The 20593-nt window shown below is 40.0% G+C and overlaps 1 protein-coding gene across 1 annotated transcript in view; it reads left to right on the top strand.

The window, feature by feature from the left end:
- mwh (multiple wing hairs) overlaps positions 1-20593 on the top strand; it is a 181767-nt gene that overhangs the window by 83835 nt on the left and 77339 nt on the right. Inside the window, exon 2 of the mRNA XM_083110272.1 lies at positions 5501-5597. Coding sequence (XP_082966398.1) covers positions 5517-5597 — 81 coding nt within the window. The 5' untranslated portion in view covers positions 5501-5516. The remainder of the gene's footprint in view (positions 1-5500; positions 5598-20593) is intronic.

Raw genomic sequence — 20593 nt, 5'->3', positions numbered from 1 at the left:
GATCACTGGCACAGTCAGCACCTCTATGTGTACGAACGTCAATTATACTAGTATGCCTTCTCTTATCAATGAGAATATGATCTATGTGATTATGAGTTTTACCATCTGGAGAAGACAGCCAGGGGTGCCAATTTTTCAAAAACACTGGGTGGGCTCAAAAATTTGAATTCACAAATCACAAAAAATTATTGGGTGGGGTCGGGACCCACAGAACCGTATAAATTGGTGTTACTGTACATAGTCACCATAAATTGCATAACGAGATTTTTTTTGTATGTAGCTATGGTGTGGTAAACTTAATTGAATTCAAATGGGACACCATAAGTACAGGGAACTTTTCTAACGTTGGAAGCTGCCCCGGCGCCCACCCAGCGTCGAATGACACGGGTACCTGGGGGAAACCCTGGGGGGTAAAGGCGGTCAGGAGCTTGATGCTGATCACATCACCCCCGCTCACAACCGGATGAAGAAAGTGTGGGGCGTTACCCCCACACCCCCTATATACCTTCATGGCGTGGTGCTAAGCACAGGGGAACACTTTACCTTTTTTTTTACCTCATTAATATTTTATGCATACAGTAGAGCGTCGATTATCCGAACGTCGGTCAACCGAACGACCGCTTAACCGAACTGTGTACTCGCTCACTTTCAGATATCTGTAATGAAAAAAGTACGTGACTTAGCTGCTCGTAAGCGTGTAGGCTTGCTTAGACAGACCAAAATAAAGGATTTTTTTAAACGTTAATTTTGTGTACTGTGTGTATTGTTCATGCAAAATGCGTATGTAATATGTACATATTTTTGTTTAATAAACTGTACCACATACTATATATTCCTACTAAAGTTGCCTTTGTACGTTACTTTGTAATACATACTTAAAGAGATGCCTGTTTTTATGAATAAATTTACTGTACAGTACTTCTTTTTGGCAAATAAACATGTACAGTTCGATTATCCGAACAAACCAGTTTTCCGAACACCCATGTCCCCCAATTACTTCGGATAATCGACGCTCTACTGTATTTTCATAAGTAGTATAGTGTGCATAAATCTCCTTAGGTACTGTCCGTAGGATCCCAACATAATAATCCTTGTCTTCATAGTTATTGGAAATATCAAATGCTATAGTGAAACCACCCGCGAATCCTGTGCACCGTACTCCCGCGAGGAGGGGAGGGGGAGAGTGGAGCATGCTTTCCTATGGCCCGAGCTGAACGGAAGAAGGGAAAGGTGCGCGGAGACTTTTCGCCGAAGGTTCTTTACCGCTTGGCGTCGTAGGGCGATGCGCTAACCACTCCACCACGGAGGTAGAAATCATTCATATCTTCTACCATGGACGTTCGCAGGATTTTTTCGAAGCAGGGGCAAATAGGTTTCTTTCCAGGGTAAGGGGGGGGGGGACAAACGACGCATATCCCCCCATGATAGCGTTACTCTGTCAAAAAACAATCCTGCAGCTTGAAGCTACTTTCCTGCAACACCTTTAAAATAATAAACATAAGTCAATGTCAACAGAGGAGAAACTACAATATTTTAAGAAAATTGGAATATGGCGCATTGTTGACATTGAAATGTGAAATGATTTCTTCCCAACAATGCCATAGTAGAGAAGGTGTATTGTTGCAGCAATTCTATGCCGATAAGTGTCACAAAAAGGGACATTTTGGCGTCCCGATTTACGTTCCAAAAAATCGGGACACACAATAAATAATGAGACTGTCCCATGTAAAATGAGACGTCTGGTCATCTCAAATTTAGATACTGCTGCTTCTATTAATAATAACGACGATGATAATATGCATTTTTCGGCTGCAAAAGAGAACGGATTTGCTACCCCCCAAGTAAAAATTAAAGTTCATTTCGCACACTGACAAAGCATTCGTTCTTCTTCATCGTGATGCGAGTTTAACAAAGGCAACTTCTTTGGCATTTTCCCAGCTTTACCTTTGGACGTTAGCAGTTTTTCGACTCCACCGGTAGGGGCGCTGGTGTTTGCCTAGCTGTCAGCCAATTTGACGGACGATTAGTTTGGAATGGAAGCGCGCTGGCAGCAAACGTACTTCCTGTTGAGAAGGCTCGAGTTGGAGGAAATAACTATATTCTTAAATTCCCCCCACCACTGGCGTACGCAGGATTTTATTCGGGGGGCTGGTATTGTAAATGTGGATATTACATAACTGGGTTCTTGGTGGGGGAGAATACACAATAAAATATTTCCTAATTACAGTTTCAAACCTTCGTTTTAAAAGTTCAGAGGCAAAAATGGTAATCGGAGGTCATTTTAAGAAGTGATTGAGGAGGGGGAGGGGTTGTTAGGAAGGAAGGCGAATCCATGTTCTGTTTAAATAGTGGACTTAAGTCTGAACTTGTCAGCAACGCCAAAGTATTCTCAATCCAATTTCATTTCTGTGGCTTGTAAAATAATAATAAAATGGAAGAATGTACGACCGAAGTGCGTAATACGAAATCTTATTCTGTCCCCACGTCTTTCTCCTGAGGGAAAATCCTGTGGGCACCCTTAAAGGAGCATTTATTTGACTAGTGTTTTTGTGAGGTATCGTTGCCATGACCTCTACTGAATTCTTCTTTGGCGTTTTGTAGAATCTAGAAATTGACAACTTCTGCAACTGTCGCTTTACACCCTTGCTTAATAAACCTTCTCTCGCTCCCCCAAAAGTAAAATCTTCAATGAACTAATCGGTCTTTAACTATGCACTGAAAGATTTACATATTTACAAAAAGCATATTTACTCGATTCTTGCGAGGAACAAATGGAAACTTTACTCTTTTTTGTATTATTTTACACGTGAGGTTTCTAAATTTGGAAGTAACTTTTATCCTAATATCGATATTTTCTTTTCTTACTTGAGCTAATATATAGTGCAATAATACAATACATATATTTCCGGAAAACAGTTGAAGAAATTGCATTCAGTAAAGAGAATGCCTTTAATGAAATTGACACGGACAACACTGCCATCTATGATTCTCGCCACATAATTAAGTCCCCATTCGTGAGCAAGGAGATTCATGTCATTATGTGGCTGCACAGGCCGCAAATGTCTTATTAATGTACTTTCACTTTCGTAATTATGGAAATGAACGGGAGGGAGAACGATTCGAATCATTGAATACCATAATAATCTGCATCTTGTTGCTCTGTGAGCATGCACGGCTGCAAGTAGAGCATATCAATGCGTATCTGCTCCACTTCCCACAATAGTTGTGGGAACGGCTGATTTTGCTTGAATTCTGCACCCTGCTGGCTAGAGACTTCTCGCCAGCGAAGCCCAAAGCAGCATGACGTCATCTCAAATGACGAAACTCGTTGCCGACACCCTTTCTCAAGCATAAATATTATCAGCGAGATTCTAACGAGGTGAGATTTTGCAAATGTTCTTGATTTAGGTGCAAAATGTTCGCGTCATGACAAGATATGCGTAATATCTTGAGATTCGTATGCAGCATTTCTCCCATTGCATACAAATATGCAATCTCCTGTTAACGTTTTCCTTTTTTGTCGTTAATTCGCTTGTAATCACTCTTTCATCACCTGTACATAAGCTTTTTGTAAAGTTTTCCTAATTTTATCGCCCATTTCTAATGAATATATTACACTTTTTCCTTCCTTCCTGCAGTTTTCTTGATTTTATCCGTAATTCAATTAGAAATTTTAATCATGAATTTGAATATATATTTTTACGTCCCCCTTTCTCCTGTTCTGACGTATGGTTCCAGGTGGAAAATTCACCTGGGTCTCCTTACAGGAATTAGCAACAACGACTGTGGTGGCCACCAGGGTTGGCAAACTTTTCTTTTTAAATAAGAAACAAAACGTTTTTAATGTTCTAAATATTGTTTTGATGCTTTGAGAATTCGCATTGCCTTTGTTTTATCCTATTATCCCCAAGGGCAAGTGTTGATTTTATTTGCGGTAAGAGGCTGGAACTCGTAGAATATGACGGGACCAATAACCCAAGTGTCCATTACTGGTTTTGTGTTATTGTATTAATTAATTGCTGGCCAGCTACAAGTTGTATGGTAATATGTTTCCATGAGTACTTTTATGTTATTATTGCATGTAAGTGTGTGTGCTTAATGGATTGGGCTTTTACTGCATATTAGATTCCCCTGTTTTTTAGCTTCCCAGTTGGGGGGAACTGTCTTTCAAAAGACCGTTGCAGTGGAAAATTCTAGTGCTACGGGGTCCACGTTCACGGACGTTTACCCCAACTATAAAAAAAGGCGAGTTGGGCTTTAGCAAAAAACAGTGTTTCCCCATCTTTAGACCACGAGGAACGTCTCCTCGAGTTTAGTCCACTTTTGGTGGCTAGACTGAATATAAGAATGTAGCATTTGGTGTAAGCCAACCCCTGTTTGCTGCCCAAAGTCCCTTTTAGAAAAGCTTTGAATATTTGGATATTTCCGTATTGAATAATTGATGCCCAAAGGAAAGAGTGAAGGCGTAAGGAAACGCATTTGTTATGAACGGAATATCATTTAAGCTGAGGGTAGGCCCGCAGAGATAGTTTTGCTAACTCTGCGGTAAAGGAAGTGCCGATGGTGTAAGCCATTGGTGCGCAATTTTGTTGATTTAGAGTTTTGTTAATTTGTTCTATGCAAGACACACATGGAAACGCTATGTAAATATGTATATATATATAACAACGTAAAATAAACCCATATAATCCTACTTTCTGTACATGTGTAACGAACCAAGGGATTAAAAATATAAATGTTATGCGAAACCCCCCTTTCGTAATTCCGGAGTTAATATAATCTGCTCGCTTGGCACCCAGGGTGAGGTGGAAGGAGAGATTAGAAAGGATTTTACAAGGGAAGTAATCCAGAGGGCCGGATTTAAACCAGGGAAGAGGGGGCCGCTTTCGCAGTGTTAAAACATCCAAAAATTGTATTTCAATCAATCACATATAATCCGTAATATATTAATTTTCTGCAACTTAAATCATATTCTACGATCCACCTAATTTCTTACTCAATTGCTAGTTAATATAATTTTGTACAACTTTATCTAGTCATGTCCCTAACATTACATCTATACAACGTCCAATGTAAAGCAATAGTTAACATGAAAAAATCTACAAGCAGGGTTGGTCCAGGGATCCATTAATTCCAATGGGTTCTATAAGGTTCCGCTGCAGGACCTGAACCTTTTTACTCGCACAATTTAATTTCGGTCCAAGTTGGGTACTGGTTCATTGAATAAAGTTCCTGGACCGTATTTAAATGGACCGAATTGAAATACCTTACAGATAAAAAGATTCTTTACGGTCCAGAACCCATTTTACGCTTGCTGATTTTCTCTCCTGGACCGGAATTGACCTGGACCTTTAACAACCCTGCCTATAAGCTTATACAAACACGTACATTTAACATAATAGAAACTAAACTCATTTTAAGTGCACTCTGAAAGTGATATTTAAAGCAAATCATTTGCAAATGGAAAATATCAAAGCAAACGTTTATTTATTCTTTCCAGCCTTCTTGGATCCAACATGGCGCCGGATCCGGAGGACGACGAGCCTCGGTTGACGTCTGTGGAGTCAAAGTGGGAGCAGAGTGACGTAATCAATAAGGTAGGTCTATTAATTTCCGTTAAAGGTGTGATGAATTTAATGGAATACATAGATTTTTTCGCTATTTCGAGATATTCGCCCGATCTGCGTGACGGAGCGGTAAGCATAGCGCGCTATGACGTCAGAGCTCCCGGGTTCGAATACCAGCCTAGTATGGGTTGCTCTTTGTGGACGTAATTCATCAATTTCACCACACCATAAGGTGACCAGGTTTTTAAAACAACAAAATTGGGCATTTTTCATATTTTCCTGAAGCAAAATATGGACGGCAATGTGATCACATTTTAATACAAGAACCGTATCGCCATAAATACTTATGTTTGAAAAGTAATTAAATACATATTGTGCAAATAACAGGCTGTGTCCGAAAGGTACAAGCAATCTTGAAGTATGATCTTGTCGGAAGTGACGTCACCTAGTTCACTTCGAAAGCGTCATTTAAACGAGATTTCTCCATCATCCTCATCTTCGCGATTAGCCAAAAGTGGCAGAGAAGCGACACTAAATAACTAAATTACAAACACTTTCAGGGAACATCTTATTTCAGTGGCGTGCCCAGGAATTTCGTAAGGAAGGGGTTAGGTATACATTTTTTAGAACTCTGTCCTCACTTTGCCATCTTTTCCTGCATTTGATGTTCTTCTTTTTAGGAATACTGGGCTAAAGCGGGAGGCTATAACCTCCACCACCCCCCTTGGGCACGCCGCTGCCTTACTCTCTATACACTGCAACGAAGTTAATGTAAAGACAAACCACGTGACTTTTGAAAAATAGTTCCCTTTCAATATGGTGCCCATGAATATATTGCTCGTAGCTGCACAGCTTGAAATACAATGTCCAATAAGTTCAATATAGTAGCTACGTTGAGTGGTGTGGCTTCATCCAGTGCACTATATTCCTACGCGGAATATTCTTGCACATCGACCATTCGAACAACCAATAGGAGTTCTCAAAAGCCACGTGATTTTGTTTACATCGAGTTCGTCCGCGGAGGGGATCGAGAATAGTAACGGTTGGCAACACTTGCAGTGACGTGGCAGTGGGAGGGCGTCCAATTAGAAGCAGATGAGGCCAGTGTCCATCGCTGGGGAAGCAGCGCCGAGCAATGAACCACAAATGAAGAAGACTTCCTCGTTCTTCCAGTTTGGCAACTTCCTGTTGGCGCTCGGATAAACTATTTCATGCTCTGCAGTGTTTCCAAACTGCGTGCTTCAGCACCAGATCTTGCACCAGCATCCTGTGGGGGATGGTATCCTCCCCAAACCTTGATTAATGCCACTGGCGTACGCAGAGGGGAGATGATGGGGCTGCAGCCCCTCCGAAAGTTTTAGAAAAATCAACATTTTAAGATCAGAGTGATAAATGCAAACCTTCCTTGAAATGACTCCCGATTGCTATTTATGAAAGTGCAGAGTCTAAACATACGAAATATTTTATTGTCCGCCCTCCTAGAAAAGCAGCCTTCTAATATCCACCTTTACAATTCCAGACCCTCCCGGAAAAAAATCCTGCGTATCCGATTAACGCCAAAATCTTATTTCTTATTACTAACTAGGCCTCGGGTTTTTAGGTTCTAACAAGTGTGCTTTTAGGTTCCTAAAATAGGCTCTAAAAATCCTAAAATAGGTTCTAAAATCCTAAAATAGGCTCTAAAAATTCTAAAATAGGCTCTAAAATACTAAAATAGGCTCTAAAAATACTAAAATAGGCTCTAAAAATCCTAAAATAGGTTCTAAAATCCTAAAATAGGCTCTAAAAAATTCTAAAATAGGCTCTAAAATACTAAAATAGGCTCTAAAAATCCTAAAATAGGCTCTATAAATCCTAAAATAGGTTCTAAAAATTCCAAAATAGGCTCTAAAATACTAAAATAGGCTCTAAAATACTAAAATAGGCTCTAAAAATTCTAAAATAAGCTCTAAAATACTAAAATAGGCTCTAAAAATCCTAAAATAGGCTCTAAAAATCCTAAAATAGGCTCTAAAAATTCTAAAATAGGCTCTAAAAATCCTAAAATAGGTTCTAAAAATCCTAAAATAGGCTCTAAAAATTCTAAAATAGGCTCTAAAAATTCTAAAATAGGCTCTAAAATCCTAAAATAGGCTCTAAAAATCCTAAAATAGGTTCAAAAAATTCTAAATTCTAAAATAATAATCTTCCAACAAAAACATAGTCAGTGGTGCAAACTTCAATGCTGAAATGTTAGTTTGCAAAGCATGAATGCCACAAAGCACCGAAGTGACACGAAAGTGAGCAAGGCCACACAGATCAGACCACTTTGGATTGTACAGGTAACAGTAGCACCAGACATTTTGCTTTGTTTAGAGCTTTGAAAAATCACCAAGGACTTGGAGGAAGGGAAATCGACAGAGAGTACGTTTCAAACACGTTCGTCATTGAATTTTTTCGTGACCAAACAAAGCAAATACCTCTGTGTGACATAAAAATCATGTAAAACCTTTAAAAATATATAAAAACCTAAAAAAGGGCTTGATTTAGGTGCATAAACCTAAAATAGGTTCTAACAAGCAAAATAGGTTTTTTAGGCACTATAAAACTTCATCAGTCATTGCATTTTTTAACGAAACTCTGACATAACTGATTATTTCTTACATACCTGTAAAGGGAAAAAATATGTAAAAAACCTAGAACCCGAGGTCTACTTATTACATAAGCGTGACAATTGCTTTAAGCGTATTTTTTAAGCCTACTTTATTCAAAGAGAGATTAATTGGGACTTGACCTACAGTTTAAAGTGGGATCCGAACCATTATGTTTCTAGCATAACAACTTTTCTCGTGAGATTTCTGCCATGTGTGGGACCAGTGGACATCAACCATCATGAGAAAATTGGGGGGCGCCCCATGTAAAATTTTCACTTTTCCAAGGGAGTAGAGATGTGTGTTGAACGTGGCAACACAGGACGTGCTCTCATATGGTGATGTCTAGGGCTAGGAATTTTATAACCTAAAAATTACCAAAATATGCTCTTATGACCTAAAATTGTACAAAATATGCCCTTATAACTAGACTGTTTCAAACAACAATATCTAAATGCCGAGATATTTTCACATTCGTACTATTTTTAGTTCACTTTATGGGCCCTGAGTTGTAATTCACAATGATTAAATTTTCAAATGAAAATGAAAAAGATTTTCCTGCAGTAAAAAATAAAAAAACAACTTCGTGTGAACTTGGGAGTAAGAATGAATCCACTTCGAAAATGACTGCATATTTATTGAAAAAGCGAAAATATGCTGAATATGACCTAAAATCCATCAAAATATGCTCTATCACGCAGAAATGGCTAAATATGCCAACATATGCCCTTAAGAAGCACCTTAATTTAATCAGTTTCTTCATAATATGAATTTCTATATATTTAGGGAACACATCACCTTTACCAAATTAAATATGTCGCCACATTCAATCGGTTTTGATCAATGTGAATTGACAATGATAAAAACAGCTGCAAAGAGCTTCAAAACAAAACTTAGATAGTATTTGTACCTGAACTCGGCAACTTTGGCTAGAAACTGCAAGCGCGGTGTGAGCCATAAAATAAAGAAGAAGAAGAAGATAGTATTTGCAAGACTACTCAATACTAACAAAAAGTTGTTTCACGCAATTGATAAGAGCCTTTTTATTGGCCGATTAGAAGAATCTGAACATTAAGAATTGTATTTTATTCCTTTGTACCTGCACTGTATTTAAATATCATCACTATCGAACCACAGTTTTTTTTATTTATAGAATTTCAAAGCGAGCGGTCGTTAAAAAGAGCACAAGAAAGCGGCACTTTTTTGTTCTTAAGGCGATAAAAAATAGAAGACACATGCGAACAAATTATGGTTAGCATAGATTAACTCAGAATTGAACAAGCTAAATTTTGATGTAACTCATTTTTATGTAGGTGTACTGGTTAATTTTTAATTGGAGCCCAAACTCAAGTATCTATAATTTTTAATCCGATTAAGCTTCACTGATTGAATTATGTTATTAAGCGTCGCTTCTCTGCCACTTTTGGCTACTCGCCAAATCAGTATTGAGTAGTCTTACAAATACTATCTTCTTCTTCTTTATTTTATGGCTCACACCGCGTTTGCAGTTTCTAGCCAAAGTTGCTGAGGAAATATGATGAAATTGACAAAGGGAGAATCGCAAAGAACACCTGTGCCAAGTGCTGGATTCGAATCCAGGACACCTGACGTTGTAGCGCGCTAGAGATCGGTCCGATGGTAAGCATTAGCTACGCAACTTGCCATGATTAAACGAATAAATAGAAGCTAAAGAGGACAGTTATGAAGAATAATAGACACATTATGGATACAGGAAGAAGCAGAAGATTGAAATTTAAAACAAAAGACGGCACTCCTACTTCGTACACGTGAGTATGCCATGGAAGAAGCAGCACAGGAACTTGGATGCGAGTGCATTCCTGCGTCCCCCCCCCCCCCGACCGCCAGCAGCATCAACCGGAACTTATAAATCAAATCACGTTCGCCTTCATTTTTTTTATAAATTTATGGCTGCTTCCTGCACGACGGCGCGCGGCAGCACGGTTCGCCCCGCAACCAATAATCAACCGGGCAAGAGATTATAAACCATTAGCTCCACGGTATCTTATTATTGCCAAGATTTGTTGCCGCTACATTTCCTCCCGAGTGACTCCTTCCGCCATTGTTTCGGGCAAAGTACGCAGAGTCTCGAAGACTGCCTGCTTAATCTCTCCCAGAGCAGGTGTTTGTGACGTTCGCAGGTCCATCTGGTGCACGAATTGCGAATTAAAATTAAGAAGCTTTGCAATTAGTCTGTCCCTGGCGATGGAAATATGGTTGTGATTTTTCTCTCATTGACCACTTGTGCTGAACAGAACAGAAGAAGATCGAAAGTGATGTTTTCGCGGTTTTTAATTTCGCGCTGCTTTTGATTTATTGTTTCGCGATGCCGGACACATTGCCTACAGATATTTTCTCTAATTTTGGCCTCTACATCTTATGTACTTTTAAGAAATTGTCTATCGATGCTTATACAGAGGTTTTGATTTTAAGGTTTTTGTTTTAGAAGCATTTTTTTTTCGCAGATGGTGTATTCGGGACTGGGCCTACAGTTCAAGGCTAGGCTTGACTTTTGGTCGTTTTCGAATTCTCCTCTCCTTTAAAAAAACCGCCATTATTTCAAAATCTGTAAAAAAAAGGGGGAAAAAAAGATGCATCTGCTGACAATTCCTTCTGGAGCATTCATGTGAATCTTCGTGTCGTTCTAGGGTCACCAGACGTACGGTTTTTTTCCCGGACATGTCCTGTACATTTTAGCCTTATATCCGCCGTCCGGGAGGAATTTGAAAAATATCATAAATATCCTACATTTTGAGCGTCACAAAATATGAATTAGGAAAATACGTGCTTCAGTTGAACAAAGAAAATCATACGAGTTATAATACAAGTGTATGGACTGGACTTCCAAACTTAATAGTGAAATACCGGGTGATCCGTTTGAGATGTCAGAAAAGTATACCGTTGTGTACTGTAGGTTAATGTACGTATCTCTGAGCAGTTTGTTGCAATATATGCAGTAAGGATGTAAGTTTTGAGTGAGTGCAGGTTTACAGACATCAGCCATGTGCCTGTACTAGTACTAAAGTCGTTTTCACGTTCAGAAGACACAATGGGCTCTTATGGGCAATGCTTTTCTTATGGGAAATACGAGCGCGCTGTTGTCAAATTTCTGGATTTACAAATTTAGCTTACGTAAAATCGGTACCTGCAGTTTTGCAGGAAATTTTGTAGAAAATACGATGGTGAACACAAAAAACTGGTAACTTGCTTACATATTTTTAGATAAATTAAAAACGCAAATTTTCTGTGAACACACAATTTTTACATTGTTTTCATTCCTAACGTTGAAACATGCCGTAAAATTGAAGCTTTCATTATGAAAAAAATTGACACTGTTTTTTAATTGTCATAGGTGACGGTGGTACTCAGAATTTATCAATACTTTAAAGCATATTCGCATTAAAAAATATTCAAATAAAGTATGTGGAGATTTTTTATATTCGTGCAGTAGAAATTGTCGTCGCTGGCCATTTTTTGTTCTGTAATTCCAAGTAAAAACTTCCAGCGACAAAGTTGTGGAGAAAATAATGAAATTATTTTTTATAACCACTCAAAGGTTCCCAGAAATATTACTTCCATGCATTTGGAGTTTCTTTTTAACCCGAACCGCGCGCGAAGTAAGGAGACGTTGTCTGGCCATCTTGAGCCGACTCACCGCAGCATTCCGGCTAATCACCACCAAGTTTTCGAGTTGTTATTTTATTTCCATTCAGTAAAAATATGAACTTCATGCAGTTTGTTATAATAGAATTGAAATTACTTAAATTTAATAATTGACAATTATTTCCAATGCTGCTGTTGTGAGCAACATTAGTGCTGTCGCAAGTACACGTTGTTTTTGTTTACATTACTGTCGACATTAATACTGAAATGAAGATCGCCTTTCAGTTTCCAACGTACACATAAATTCATAGACACCATATTAACCTTTGAAAGGCTTTCCAACACGTGACAAAATATGGGGCTTCAAGATAGAAATATGACATGCCTTGCTTGAGTCATTCACGTCTTATCAGTTCACGTGGGCCATAACTCATTTGTTTGTTTGGGTTGCAACTTGAATCTAACCCATGTGCCAGGTTCCCCTTACTTGAGTGAGAGATCTGCTTTGGTCTGTTTAGACTTTTTCCCTCTCTCGAAAAAGTGTTTTCAGTTGTGTGAGCTCTCGGTGATTTTTACTTTTTTAAGTGATTTCTGAAGTGTCATATTCATGCATTACACTTGCGTGTGTAGTGATCGCAATGGATCATAGTAAATAGGGTAACTGTAACGTTCACAGTATAATATTAATATTAATAATTACATATAATTATCATTATATATACAAAATATGTAACACCTTCATTGTGAAGGAAGGTCATCATTTCCCGGTGACATGAGCTAGCGCTGTATTGGCAACACTGTGCGGTTTCTCCATAAGCGCCGTTGTGTCTTCTGAACGTGAAAACGACTTTAGTGTGCATATAACACTTGAAAATGTCATATCCCATACAATACATTCTGTGCTGTTGTTGCGTAACCACTATCTTTATCTACCATGAACGCTAGCGCCACGCGGCCGAAGTCTAAACCTCCACTCACTCGAAACTTAAGCCGTGTCCGGATTGGCAAGCTCCCCGTCCCGTTCTCTCCCGTTCCTTTCGCGCACCGTCGAAGTTGTCCGAATCTACACGTATTCTTGTAGTACAGTTATCACCTTTCCCGCCAGGTGTCAGCCCGAACGTCACCCAACGCGTTCTGTGGCGCAGGCGCACCTTACGGAAGTAGAAGACAGACGCCAAAGAAACATCACAATGACTTCCACCTATTTACTACTCATATTAAAGATGTAACATGCAATTACTTCATTTACAATTTTTCGACATTCAGCATTATCGATAAAATGTCCAAGTATCACTGAGTTTAATCGTCTAGTAAACATTGTCTGCACGAAGAGAAAGTTGGAATATGGCTGCCAAGCACAGGGCCACAGCTATAGACTGACAAGTTAAATCACGATATGCGTAGATCGCTGCGGAGCACTTCCTATTACGTCATCCTCCCCACCACTCTTCTACGTACTGGTCTGGCCTTGAGACTACGAGTGGTGCCAACTCAGCAAATTTAAGCTAAAACAAATATGACAAACAATTTTTACTGTGTAGATTGTCGGTGCCGGCTCATATCAGTTTATCAGTGGTTCATTTGATTTAATCCGGTCTTTGAAAATGCGTGCGGTGCGCGGATCGTAAACTGTAGTATTACGCACGCGCGTTAAGGTTTATAACGAAGAGAAACTACTGTGCGAATGACTTAATTTTCTGAATGCGACATCGAGCAGTGGCCTATTTTTTTTTTTAAAGCCGAGTGGGGTGGGGGTTCTTTTGTTTATCGTACAACAATCGCTACAAGAAGGCAATCTGATAACACGCTTGCCTGTGTTCTTTTTTAAAGCATTGAAATTTTCTTGCTCTTTACTCTTGGCTGCATATTTTTGAAATGCAAAAATCAAATCATGCCGGGTCCAACGAAATCCACAATCTGCTCTAGAAAGCCCCTTAGAGGACGGGCCAGAGAAATTGTTTACAATGTTGCAACATATTTGCGAAATCAGGAGTTACATAAACTTAAGTATAATGTTGTCGAGTCCACAAGCGCCGCCACGGGAGTATCTAAATGGATGGTTTCTCAAGTTTTAAAATAATTGTATTGGATTGATTTGTTGTTTTAAGTCCACCTTATGCACAGTAAGGCTAATCGGGACTGGACGTACAGTTTAAAGTGGGATCCGAACCACTATGTGCCTCCACCGGGAATCGAACCCGGGACCCTTTGATTACAAGGCGACAACGCTACCACTGCGCCATCGGGGAGTTCAAGTTTTGAAAGAAGGAAAAGAGTCGTTGGCGAAAGGTGAGCTGAAGTTCTGTACTCCGACAGGTAGAAAACAGCCCAGGAAAAAGCGTTCGTTGAAAATCCTCAGACCATTCCGCTCCCTCCAGGTTGCAACACTGCGAACCAACGTCGCTGCGAAGAATGGAGTGGGGAAATGGTGTGAGCTGCGCAACAGCTATTTGCAGCGTCTTGTTTTTAAACTTGTCAGGTTACAGTTCAAGCGTGCATCTGTCGCCCCTTACAGCTCTCCCCTCCGACTCCGTGTCTGCCGCCAATTCGGACAACAGAGGTAGGCTGAGTCCCCGGATGGAACGGTGCTCTAGGTGACATCTCCTGTCGATTCGGACGCGGCCTTTCTGCATATATTACAACAAACTGCTCAGAGATACGTAAGTAACCTATTGTGCACAACGGTTTACTTTTCTAACATCTCAAACGAATCGCCCGGTATATTTTGGTTGTCATTGCCCAAAGAGAAAATAAAAATTTGTCCTGCTATAACAGAAACGGAAGCATGTCTTCAGTGCCTGAGCGAAATTTCTTGCCTTGGGGTTTACACTGATGGACTAAAGTCTTTAAAGCGTTTGGTACTTGTTCAATATATTTTCAAAGAGTTTGACTCTTCAAGGCTCTCAGAAATATATTTTGACTAAACCTGAAATTTTGAGGAAAATTGCTTCCTCTGAGAAGTACCAGTTAAAATACGTAATAAGAAGTGTACTGTTTACTTTTTGATTACAAGTTTGGGAATTTTGCATTTAAGAATTCATAAAGAAATCATATTTTTTAAAGAAACTGAAAAGTGCCAATTTTAAATTACTTCTAACTTGTTCTAGAGATCTGTATTATTATTTGTTGCGAGTGTCTTGCATCCCACATTTTGGGACATTATGTCCTACATTTCCCTCTTAGCGATCTGGGAACTCTGTGGTTTTCTTTCACTGTTGTCTATACCCTGTGCCAGATAACTGTGGAGCAAGGCCGCGCATAGCGTCAGAGAAGCGAGGGAAATCTATTGGACAGAGCGAAGCAGTAGACGCTGATGGGAAGGCTGGTAACTCCAGTCGCTTTGCCCCACTCCACGTAACTCCGTTCCTCTTACGTGTTCATTGGTGGAGCCGTCTCGCGTCAGTACTTGCGCAGTGACTAGTTTTCGTTTGCCTGCTCCACAGTTAGCTGAGACGGGGTATAGATGTTATCAATAGTTTAATAGATTTGCGTAGTCACGAAACTATTGAGAATACTCTAGAAGTTAATAACAAACTAGAATAATTGTGGATTTCGTCTGGCGGATTGAGTAGAAGTCTTTCCCCAAGAATATATTACTAACTAACACTCTAGCATTCTTAAACCCGAAGTTTTATCGCTGCAGCAACACAGACCTTCCATCTGTCCCTATCCTGAGCAAGATCTATCCACTACTACTAATAATAATAATACAGTAAAACCTCGTTAATCCGGACTAATGGGGGGATAAGTTGACCGGTTTAAGGAAAGTCCGGATTAACTGAAATAACCTCAAAGAACAGTAGAAAGTGCATTAAAACTCCGTTTATAGCAACAAAACACGTTTATTATGGTGTGTTTAAAGGGGATAGGCCTAAATACACTATACAGTACAGTACAAAGTCTGCGGGAAACAGAATTTCATCAGTGGTTGACTGCCCTTTCTTTGGGAAGTTCTCTTGTTGACTTCTATTTAAAACCTTGCATTCTGCTTTTTTTTGCCTGTCCGGATTAAGCTAAGTCCAGCTTATCGGGGTTCGGATTAACGAGGTTTTACTGTACTTAAACTTAGCTGTATTCGTTTGTAATATTTTTTTGATTAATTGATTGATTTAGTTTATTTTACTTCGCCTTTCTGCCAGTTTTGGCTAATCGCAAGGATGAGGATGAATGATATGATGAAATGGATGAAGCGACAATCACAAACATGTACGGACAGCACAAAACACAAGCCTCACAGAAGATTATACTGGCTGTGGGTCGAGGCGCCACAGCCTCGCTAGTCTGCAAAATGCAGTCTAGGGTGACTACGGGGAAGGGGGATAGATATTTGAGTGTCTTTGGAAGGAGTCACCCTTATATCTCAGTTTATAATAGTTATAATCATATGATAGCTACTTTTCAAGTTCTATCAATTGCCTGACTTCGGTCACGTCCATGCTTAATTATCCATCCTCATCGCTGCGATTAACCTTGAAAAGGTTAAAATAAGAAGTACAATAGTTGTGGAGGAAACAGAGGAATTTCTCTAGCGGAAGTTATTACAGTTAAAGTGCAGAGGAAAAAAATGGAAGGAAATTCGATCCAGGAAACCAGAGACGTGTTTCCCCTCCAGGAGGGTCTTGATGGACGCTTCCCCTCCCTTTTTTGGCCGCGTCTTGTATAGCTCTGTACATGTGTGGTCCTGTTTGCAACGTGGACGCCGGCCTCGCATGGAACACACATTAGTTCTCCTTTATTGCTAACGACCTCAGCCACACACCTAGAGATCTAGTATGATGGCGATGGTTCTCGGTACGAGTTCGTCAAAAAGTCAAGACTGAACTTACTACGAGCCAGCTTTTTACCAGTTGAAAACAGGAAATAATGTTTTTATTTCGCATTTTTTAAAAGTATTGAATTATTAGTTATTTTTCAGTCTTCTGCCTGCTTTTCACTGCATGTTTAGGCTTTCGTTACTGCACTTTGCCCCTTCACGGTAAAACAGGCTTGAAATAAACTTTGACAGTAAATTTACTTTCCTCCTCCCTATTCCTTATTTTATCACTTACCGTTCGACCAAAACGAGAAAACCCCCTGCAATTCTCGCATTCCTTTAGTTTTCGCCCAAGTGTCCCGTGTTGCCACATGTATAACTTCCCCCTCTCGTAGCTATACATTTTGGCGCCTTAGGCAGGATTTATGGTTTCCCCCCCCTTCCCCCCACTATCGAGCACCGAAATTTCATTTCATATGCGTCGTTCGATATTCTCTTTTTGCGCCGTGATATTTACATCCTACAAATTTTGAAACGAGGGAACAAAGAAAACTCATTTAAAAAATAGTGTAGGTTACATACCTACATTTAAAGGTTCATAATTTGCATTGCTGATTAAAAAGAAGTTTAGCATATTTCAGAATATTTTAATCATGTCCTAGTGTCTTTTCTCCTTACCTCTGCCAAGTGTAATTTACTCCCATGTTCTGACTTAGCTCTTTTTTTAATAAAGCTTTGAATGGCGCCTTAGTCTTGAGCCTTCCAATTAGTTTTCAGCCTCCCAATTAGTCTCCAGCCTCCCAATTAGTCTCCAGCCTCCCAATTAGTCTTGAGCCTCCCAATTAGTCTCCAGCCTCCCAATTAGTCTCGAGCCTCCCAATTAGTCTTCAGTCTCCCAATTAGTCTCCATCCTCCCAATTAGTCTCCTGCCTCCCAATTAGTCTTCAGCCTCCCAATTAGTATCCAGCCTCCCAATTCGTCTCCAGCCTCCCAATTCGTCTCCAGCCGACCAATTAACCCTCGCTACAGGCCTTTTACTTGTTTCGTTGTCAAAAACTTCAACAATGGTAAATATTACATCTCTGCTTTCGCTCAGTACGTTTTTCTTCTTCACGATGGCATAGTGGTAACGTCCCAGTTAGGTATACGAGGTGCATAAAAATGGACTTAAAACAACTCGCTCTCTCCTTCAGGATGAAACAAGCACTAGACACTGAATACAGATGACGATAAGTTGAACGCAGTACATATTAGCAATGCAAGTACATGTAAACAGCTGATTGCATTACCCTCCCCCTATCTCCCTGAATCTCCATTCGTCTAGGGAAATTTCGCTTCACATGGCAACACTATAGTCCATCGCGCATTGAGATCCAGTCGGAAACCGAACAGAGTGCTTTCCTCCTGGCGAAAAATACTTTTCCTTCGCCAAAAAACCCGTTCGGTGTCTGTGGGCGTCGATGGACACCCAAGAACCGCTCTCCAAAATCCACGATAGGCTCCGACACTTGCGAACGCAAAGAGAAAATCTTCGACGTCGCGTGATCGTCCATACTTATCCCAAGAGTCCTCCAACCGCCCACTTCGTTCCGGCCAGTTGATCTTCTCCCAGAGCTCTCGGCTGACCCTTAATGACGGGGTCCACTGTATCATCGAATCCTTTCCACGCACGCACCGGTGTGATTTTTCGCATTGTGTTCTCCGCACGCTAGCAATCTGCATACGACGATTTCGTGTCAGCTTAGACGTGCTGAAGTGCCCAAATATATCCTTCAGCGCTTAAAAGTATAGACATGTGCTTAGGTAATGCGTTTTCTACTTGCTGACCTGCCGTGATAGCTATCTTCCACGTTACTAAAGTTCATCACAGGTGCGCATAGCCACGCTGTTGACACACCCATGGACATTCTGGCAGCTGCAACGTATGGAATAATTGTAGGCATTTTCTCACCCTGGCCTGTCTACAAGCTATGGCGTATTGACGGCAAGGTTAATGTATCACTAGGACGTGAAACCGCAGTGTTGCAATATGCAGATACAGTGAACTATTTTTCATTCGAACTTTGATAATTTGAATTACTCGAAAAGAAGTTTATTCCCCTTGAAATTGCTATTTTAAACCAATGTTAACTATTCATATGTAATTCGAATTTTCCAATCTCTTATTTGGATAATTCGAGGGCATCTATCCAGAAACAGCCATGGGGAAGAGCGTGTTTATTTTCTGGTACCTATCTACCCTCTTCTCAATAACGTGGGATTGCCCCCCCCCCCCTTTCTTTGTGAAGGTGTTCGTCCATGAACCTCTTCCCCCACTAGCCAATGATTCGTGAAAGTGTCTGTATTTAGTTGATTAGTTATAGTAGTGCCGCCGTACGAACCTTTCCCCAATCACAGCGCAGAACGGCTATTTTGACAAAATTCAGTTTCCCTGCTGGCTGCTTCGGGGAGAAGTGTTTGGAAGGTTGCCGCTTCTTGCCCAAAGAGGGGGCAGCGGTAGGTCTAATTGACTGTTTGGCCGCAGGTTCCTTCATAGGTAAACGCGACAACAGCGTGTCACTGCCATAAAGGTAATTTTTACCTTTTGTTGTCCTTTTCCACAGAATACCACCCTCCACTCCCTTCACATCATATAAAAAAGAAGTCGCAAATTATCCCATCCGACAAGTCATTTAGAAAATACAACCCTCCCCTTTACAGCCTGCAGTTGCCAAAAAGAAATAATTAATTCCAATTTCTGAAGTCCCATAAATGAAATCCAATGTCTGAAATTTATTTATTTATTTATTTCCCTTCAACAGGGAAATCCGCCAATATAACACACAAATAACATATCGCAATCGCAAATGTTCCCATTGCACAAGTCAATCGTAAGCAGCTCGGAGAGAATATCACTGCAATAATGGAAATTGTCTAAACTGGGGTGTAGAACCAACTTAAACAACTTTTAAATATATGAGGAGAAAGCTATTTTGCATTGCTGCACTAATGAAATATTGATTGCCGAAGACGTTCCGGTGGAAATTTCCCACGGTCTTTTGGAACAGAACTGCTCCGCATACGGCCTATATTGAATCATATTCACGCGATGATTAGCATTTCCCTGCTCATCTTCGTGTCCACCGTTTTCTTGCTTTGTCCTGCCGTCAGCTATTGTTCAAAGATTCTAACAGTTCGTGTTCGCTCGGAGCAGATTCTCACGTTGCAATGTTGCCAGGCAGTTAGTGAACGATTCCCTAACTCTTAACAATTGGGAACGGTGTTGCTTTTTATTGTGCTTGACTCTTTCTCTTCAACTTTCTTGTTTTCCAAGAACAACAATAATATTCGTGGTGTATTGTTAGGTCCGTTCGGACTCTGAACTAACGAGTATTTCCTGCACTTTTTCAGTAATTGGAACGGCCAGAGTTTCTGTGCCCTTGGAAAAAGAATGTAAACTATGTGCTTTCCCCGTGTCTTAACATGCGATACTAGCGCCACTACTTCCAGACCAGAACTTAAAATATAGGGTTCGGAATTGAAATTTTCACGAAACTGAACTCTTTACTTACATTAACATGGTGTTGTCTTTTCTTTTTTGTCACTGATTACTCGAGCGACGAGATTAGTGAAATGACGCGCTGTATTACAGTTAATAATATCTAATATTAAAATATTTAAATAAATACATTGGACTTGAATCTTATTACCTTTTGAAAATTTAAACAGACTGAAATCGTGAATGGTAGTCCCAGCTCGTTCCCTGGGAGAATTTTTTTCTGAATTAAAGTTACATATTCATGGACGTATGGAAAGTGGGGGGTGTAAGGGGGAATACCCCCATGGAAAATGAATGTCCATTCAAAATTTATTAATTTGTTAATTATTATAAGAGCGTTGAGGGAACATGATAATTTCACAGGGTGTGGACCAGTCAAGAATGTCAAACAAGTCAAGAAAAACTCAAGAAATTATGCTTGTGGTCAAAAATTTTCTCTATTTTTTAAATTTTTTTTACAGTATACTGAATTTACATTGCCATA

This window comes from Lepisma saccharinum, chromosome 24 (assembly GCF_977018435.1).
Source record: "Lepisma saccharinum chromosome 24, izLepSacc3.1, whole genome shotgun sequence".
NCBI classification, from domain to species: Eukaryota; Metazoa; Arthropoda; class Insecta; order Zygentoma; family Lepismatidae; genus Lepisma; species Lepisma saccharinum.
Note: the sequence above shows the minus strand (reverse complement) of the source record. Positions and strands in the feature narration are given on the sequence as shown.